Genomic DNA, 6,747 nt, shown 5'->3' with positions numbered 1-6,747 from the left:
CTTTAACACATGCGAGTTCTGGATTGAAGGATTTAGAGGATAATAAATGCTCATTAACTTGATTTTAGTCTTTTTAGTATTTGGATCCAAGCATGGGTGATGCTAGCAAATTTTAGTCCCACTATTTTGGATTCGGCTCCTCTGCAGTATAGCTATTACTGTACACGTGTTGTAGGGTCTAGCATCTGCCGTCTATTTTAATCGGATGGCTCCAACAAAAAATCGATGGGCTCATATAAAAAAGTAAAGAAAACTAGAAGAGACCCACACGGCCACACCATTCCCCACTCTCTCTCTCTCTCTCTGTCTTATCTCATTCGTCTAGAGAAGCTCGGCCACTGTTTTCCCCAATCCACAACACTGCTCTGGCCGAGCGAAATCCAGGTACACTGCGCTGCTCCGGCCAAATTCACTCGCCCCGAACTGCTCTGGCGATGCCCTCCCTCTATATCCCTGCCTCTCTGTGCGCTGCTTCTTATCCATCCCCGTGCGGCCGTGCCCCATGGCTTCTACCGGCAGCTGCAAGGGATGGCCGGAGAGCGCACTACTGCGGGAGCCGATCGAATACGCCGCTGCTGCACCGCCACACGTCTCTGGCTGCTAGTAGCAGGGAGACGACGAACTACACAAGCAGCAGAGCAACGAGCGAGATCGACGAGCCTGACGACAACGGCAAGCTGGAGTCTCCCCCGACGAGCTCGACGAGGAATAGGACGACGGCGATGTCTCGGAGCAGCACGGTCGACCTCGGCGCCCTCCTGCCCGGCGTAGCCCCACTAGCAAAACCCAAGGTGAATTACTTGGTGTTACTTAGAACTAATTTATTCATTTTTTTCATCATTAGTTCGAGAGCATGTGCTTGTTTGACCATCTATTAATCTTTCATGGCAATATGGTTAGTCAATAGCCAGTAGAGAGTACATGCATGTGTGCTGAGTTTAATTACAGTTATGTTGTGACAGTGGTCACTTGCGTCTCTGTCCAATTATTCAGATCACTAGCTAAAGAATTAGTGCTTGTGCTGATGATCAAATAGTGCCACTAGCAGTCCATGTTGTATCTGATTGTACACCGTACATGGAGAGATAAAAACCTATTGTGGTACATAGTTGTAACCATCTCACTAGAATATTTAAAAGTGATAAGTAATCAACGGATCATTGTTGTAGTAAACTGAAATTAAACTGATTGTTCTGTCTTCGGAAACTAGGAGTGAACTGAGACTAAACTGATTGCAGTGAAATAATGAACACTCAAAAGATTGGGTCCCATGTGTGCTGATTCAGATATTCCTTCTGCATAATCTGTCGATCTAGCAAGACAAAATAACACATATTCATCAACCTATCCCATGATAGTTTTGTAAGTTCCAAAGATCATCAGCTTCACTCTACAAATTAAGGGATATATAACTGATTATATGAAGTATCATATTGCTTAACAATGAATTTTATGAATTTTAGACATGGTAGGTGGAAATACCGTCAGTAAACGAGCATAGTACCCATATTCTTGCAAACCATTTGCATTTGTTCCAGCCATTTGCTCTATAGGTGCTTGGTATTGTGCTACTGAAATGTCATTCTTTCCTCCCTATGCAAAAATAAAAACAAAACAAAACCAATGTTAGTTGAGTTGTTACTATATTACTCTATTTAATAAGTAGTCTGGTTAGACATGTGCAAGAGATTTACAGAATGATTTTGATTTTTGGGTACCGCTTTAGTTGTCTCCTTCTTTTTATTTGGGTGCTGATTGTCAAGCCATGATTTCCTTCTTCTTAAATTTTTCTTTGGAATTTCCTTTTTCTTGAGGCAAGCATCCTTTAAACAATCGTCTGGTTCTTTAGATATATCTTCAGTTCTGCATGTAGTAGTACGAGCTTTCTCTTCAACTTGCTTCCTAAGATTCTTCAAAGCATCATCTACTAGTTTGATACACTCTTCTGATGTAACTGCCTGTGAAGCTATGCCAAGGAACTCGTGCATGAAAAACTTCAACTGTTGTCTATCTTCTGATCTAGGATCTTCCAAAACAATGTTTCCATGGCTGTTTTGTATAGTGTCGCTTTGCGCTTCTCGAATCCATCGCTTCAAAATATAGTGGCCTGGAAGGTACTTAATATTCATGACATCAAGTGCTTTCAAAGCATGACTACACAATATACCAACTCTTTCAAATTGCCCACAATCGCAGAAAACTTTTTGCTCTTCATAATCAACTACAACTTTGCACTCTTCTTCATATGTGAATTCTGGGTCAAGACTTGCAATTGCAACAATATATGCATTGTGTTCTATCGATGGCTTGATGTATGCTGAGATAGATCTTTCATATTCATTCTGAAAATCTTCAAATATGCGTGGTGTGTAAACCTTGCTCGCTTGTATTACCATAGGAGTCCTCATTCTGACTCTAGGTAATTTTTTCCTAGACTCATATTCCTCATTTACCTCGTTATCTCTTTTCTCTTGCACAGCCCTCTCTACGTGCTTGAAAAACCGAAGGATGTCAAGATCAGACTTTAGATGGTCTTTCAAGTCACTGTTCAACCTCTCACTTAATTGTGTGCTTCTCATGCCTATAGTGTAAGCATTCCTCATGTAACATCTTGCCCATTTCTCTTTTACTTTGTAGATGCTGTCCAACCAAGTTTGTGTATCCACATTGCTTCTGATGGCATTGAAAGCTTCTACAAAGGCTTCCTCTTCCTCATACTTTTACATGCAAGCGCTGAAATCAGCAAGTACATTTGGTCCCTCCTCGTCTTTTTTCTTATGAGGTAAGTGCCTGATGGCATTTTGCATTATGTGAAAAGTGCATAATCCATGCCATGCTTCGGTAAATACCGCCTGAACTGCATTACCCATTGCTACATCTTGATCAGTAAAGATTGTTCTAGGTTGCTTCTTGTTATGCAATGATAGGAACGTGTTGAACAACCATTTGAATGATTCAAATGTCTCATCATATAAAAGTGCAGCACCAAAAATGACCATTTCTCTAAAATGGTTGAATCCAACAAACACACCGAAGGGTCTGTACTCTTTGTTTGTCCCAAATGTTGTATCAAAAGTAACAACATCACCGAAATGAGCATAGTTAATGATCATCTTTGCATCAACCCAAAAGATATTCGCTATTTGTTCATCGCAATCTAGTTGCATATCATATTCAAATGCAGGATTCTCATTCTTTTTATCTCTAAAGTACTTAAGCATACTTCCAGCTTCACCATACATCAAGTCCCTTTGACGCCTGGTTCGCAAGTGGTTCTTGCGATCACGACATGTGTAGCCAAGGTTCAGTGGACCACCAACTTGTCGACTTGCTAACTCATGGGCTCTTTTAGGTACAATTCCTGAATCATCTGCTGTTTCAATTTCAAATGCTTGCAAGGCCGAAATCTTCCGTTGTGACGGCATCAAGTGGCTTGTCCCAGGTAATTGCAAGACATGGTTGTGTTCAACAACTAACTCATGCACCTCATAATCTTCTGCTTCTCAGTCTATAGTGATTCCCATTCGAACATTGCAGCCGGTCCTTGTTTCTGCACGAGGACGCTTTGTATTATTATCCCTTTTGTCTTTTCTTATGTAGCCTTCATTAGAACAAACATATCTTGCAGAAGTGATTACTCCATCAAGTTTGCTCTTGTTTTCATAATTTACCCTTACATCAAAACCAGTATGACCTCCATAACATGTCCAAAAGTTCCAAGCCTCTTTTGTGGAATTAAACTTCATACCAATCTGAGGCATCCAACTAGGAACCACATTTGTCCTGCACAAATTAAGCATAACTTATTTGTTTCTCTTCTTACACTACAATCATAAGATGACATGGCCTAATAAGAATTGAACAAAATTATTGGTACCTGTTAGAACCTTCGTTGGTGGAGTTAATCATATTCTCCATTACAATTTGTGTTTTTTTCTTTTATAATCTATGATAGCAAACTCATTCCATGAGATCTTTGTTGCTGCCAACATGAATACAATTGAAACATATGTCATATACTTTCAGATTGACGTCTTTATTTTTGTTGCTACCATGTACATCACAGGCACCCGTATATCATCTACAACTCAATATATCTTGTTCTTGTCCTAGCTACAAGGAGGACGATCAGGACAAAAGTAAGATAGAAGGGAAATCATCTACAACAGGCACATACAAACGTACCTTGGTCTTGTTCTCGCTAGGGAGGATGAGTGGGAGGAACAAGGGAGACGAGCAGGAGGAGGCGCCGACGAAATTGTCAACACGTTCTGATTGGCCACAACGTTAGTTCAGCAGAAGCGAGATCTCTACAACACGTTCAGATCAGCATACCTTGGTCTCAATTTTTCTCCGAGGAGGACCAGGAGGAAGAGGACGAGTGGGAGGATTTTGGCGCCAAGAAACTATCAGCTCGTTCTGTTTGGCGCCAGCGTTTATCTGTTTGGCTGCAATTGTACAACCGTGGGAGATTTTCCTCCGGACTAATAGGGATTTTTGTTCTAATTATTCATAGAATTAAGGGGGGAGAAAGGAGAGCCATCTGATTAAACTAGACGGCAGATGCTAGACGCTACAGCACGCGTACAGTAATAGTTGTACTGCAGAGGAGCCGAACCCCACTACTTTTAGTCATCATAAGACTAAAACGTATCCAAGCACCATCTGACTCCGTTGTCATGACCTGTAGCACATCCTCAAGTCACCGACCCGAGCCCGTCCTCGCTTCACTCTGAAGTCAACCGTTTGTCCTCACACTGGCCATTATCGCAAAGTTCATTCCTTCTTTACCGGGTCTCTCTTATTACAAACCAACCGCTACGTAAGCCCACGGTGGACGTTTTTTTTTCTTTTTTAAGCTGGAACGCCTTGCATTCCGATTTCCAAATGCAACGTAGGGTGGACGTAGCAGTGTGGCAAAGCTCGATCGCGGCCGTCAGTCCAGTCCTAGTCCTTCGTGGTGAAATGGTACGAGGCGTATGACATGTTGGCTTCGGCCCAGCTATGGTGGATCAGCTCCGCCTTGGGCTCGTCCCCGGCGGCGCCCAGCGCGACGTGCACCGGGTAGAAATGCTCCGGCGATGGGTGCGGCGCCTTCTCCTCGTAGCGGTTCACGTCGTCGTACCTGGCGGCCATGACAAGCAAAGCAGGAGAATGATTGTCACGATATCACGGGGCGATCGCTTTGCGAGTCCGTCGTGGCCGTGGTCGCCAGCTCGGCATTACCTCCCGGCGAGAAGCGAGTCCCTGAGCCAGGTGTTGAAGTCGGAGGCCCACTGCGGCACCGGCTCGTCGTCGCGCCCCATCTTGCCGAGGTTGTGCGTCGCGCTGCCGGAGCCGAGGACGAGGACGCCTTCGCCCCTGAGGGGAGCCGGCGCCTTGCCCAGGGTGTAGTGGTAGGTGCCGTCGCGGTGGGTCTGCACGGAGAGCTGGCACACCGGGATGTTAGCCTCCGGGTACATGAACATCAGGGGCACCCACGCGCCATGGTCGAGCCCGCGTCCGTGGTCCTCGCTCACCGGCCCGAACCCAGCCTGCTCCAGGAGCTCCTTGGTTCTCTTGGCCAGATCAGGAGCGCCGGGCGCAGGATACTTCAGCTGGATGGCGGAACGGTTTATTCGGTTAGTTCAGCTGACATTTTGCACAATTTTCACACCTAAATATTTTGCACGAACAGCAAGAACACCGTTTCTTTCTCACCAAACTCAAGCAATCAATTCCCGCAAAAAAAAACCCCGAAGAATTCAAGCCAAAGAAAAATGTTTCCGTTAGCAAAACGAAGAAATATTACCATCCAATTCTGGCTTCTTCCTCTGTAGTACTACGCCATGCAATCCAATTCAATTGCCAGGACGACGTCTCGGTGGAAACCAAAACTGTTCTCAAGCACATGTTGGCGCCGCCTCCATGCAGCACCGCTTCTTCTTCCTCCTCTCAACTCTCTCTTCTCGGTTTGTTTCTCTCACGAGCACACAGATGGAAAACACTCAAGAAAAACACATACACACACAAGCATCAAGAGAAATCCAATGGCTTTGCAAAGGCACTCCCTTGATGGCACACCGTCGCTACATCTTTACATCAGCCCTCACGGCTCCACTTTTCTCATTCATCAGTCCAACTTAAAGACTCGGTACAAGTGACCCACACGTAGCCAAGGCAACAACCTGCCCGGTTCTCATGCCATGCACCACACGACTTGATCCACTAACCTACTAACTCACCCACTAACAAACTCCATGCGGCCACTCTCCTTCACGCACGCCCAGCTAGCTATCTGGAATATCTCCATGGCCTATGTGACGTGACTAACAAACTATGCATGCATTTGACTCGGCTAAACACACTGACCTATACACACAAAATACTAGTAGCTTGCATGCACACACATGAAGGCGTCTCTATGTATGCAAATTGCCGCAGCTACTACTATATGCATGACTTGAAAAACATGAAACAATCTATCAACAAGATTTTTTTTTTCGCGAATACGCATAGATTGCGTATCATTGCATTGATAGGAGGGGTGAAAAAATACATAGGGTGAGTGCTACAACGGCCACGCGTACACAAGCTGGCGCGGGCACAAGTAGCAGGAGCAGATGGGGTAGGGGCTGCTCATCCCCAATACATCGAGCTATAGCCTATCTCTCAGAGATCATCGTCGCCAAGCTGTTGGCGCCGGCGCTAGCCCAAAGACGAGTGTCTTCCTGAATAGATCGAAGCAAGCTAGCTATGGAGGGGTGC

At 44.9% G+C, this 6,747-nt stretch overlaps 2 protein-coding genes across 6 annotated transcripts; one reads left to right on the top strand and one right to left on the bottom strand.

Annotated features, from left to right (window-relative positions):
• The first annotated feature begins 373 nt into the window (after positions 1 to 373).
• Positions 374 to 4,574, top strand: LOC123058956 (uncharacterized). 5 transcript variants are annotated; one of them, XR_006427333.1, is made up of 4 exons: positions 374 to 791; positions 2,638 to 2,782; positions 3,230 to 3,442; positions 4,114 to 4,574. XR_006427333.1 is itself a non-coding variant. In XM_044481624.1 (2 exons), exons 1-2 carry the CDS (start codon positions 435 to 437, stop codon positions 2,495 to 2,497), a joined length of 375 nt encoding a protein of 124 aa, XP_044337559.1. In that variant the 5' UTR covers positions 374 to 434; the 3' UTR covers positions 2,498 to 2,626. The 5 variants fall into 5 exon arrangements, 1 of the variants encoding a protein (XP_044337559.1); XR_006427331.1 differs by having other exon boundaries at positions 4,067 to 4,562; XR_006427332.1 differs by having other exon boundaries at positions 3,353 to 3,442; positions 4,114 to 4,559.
• Positions 4,575 to 4,632: 58 nt separating this feature from the next.
• Positions 4,633 to 6,147, bottom strand: LOC123058955 (4,5-DOPA dioxygenase extradiol 1). The gene is made up of 3 exons (XM_044481623.1): positions 5,792 to 6,147; positions 5,227 to 5,597; positions 4,633 to 5,125 (listed from the first exon to the last, which is right to left on the bottom strand). The coding sequence occupies exons 1-3, from the start codon at positions 5,792 to 5,794 to the stop codon at positions 4,948 to 4,950; spliced, it is 552 nt and encodes a 183-aa protein (XP_044337558.1). The 5' UTR covers positions 5,795 to 6,147; the 3' UTR covers positions 4,633 to 4,947.
• Between the last annotated feature and the right edge of the window lie 600 nt (positions 6,148 to 6,747).

The sequence above is a fragment of the Triticum aestivum genome, chromosome 3A (assembly GCF_018294505.1).
Source record: "Triticum aestivum cultivar Chinese Spring chromosome 3A, IWGSC CS RefSeq v2.1, whole genome shotgun sequence".
In the NCBI taxonomy this organism is placed as follows: Eukaryota; Viridiplantae; Streptophyta; class Magnoliopsida; order Poales; family Poaceae; genus Triticum; species Triticum aestivum.
This window is presented reverse-complemented; position numbering and strand designations above follow the sequence as displayed.

Coding starts and splice junctions, on each gene's coding strand:
- LOC123058955 (XM_044481623.1), bottom strand. Junction 5,126..5,226: donor GACTCGCTTCTCGCCGGGAG/GTAATGCCGAGC, acceptor CATGGCCGCCAG/GTACGACGACGTGAACCGCT.
- LOC123058956 (XM_044481624.1), top strand. CDS start 435: ATGCCCTCCCTCTATATCCCTGCCTCTCTGTGCGCTGCTTCTTATCCA.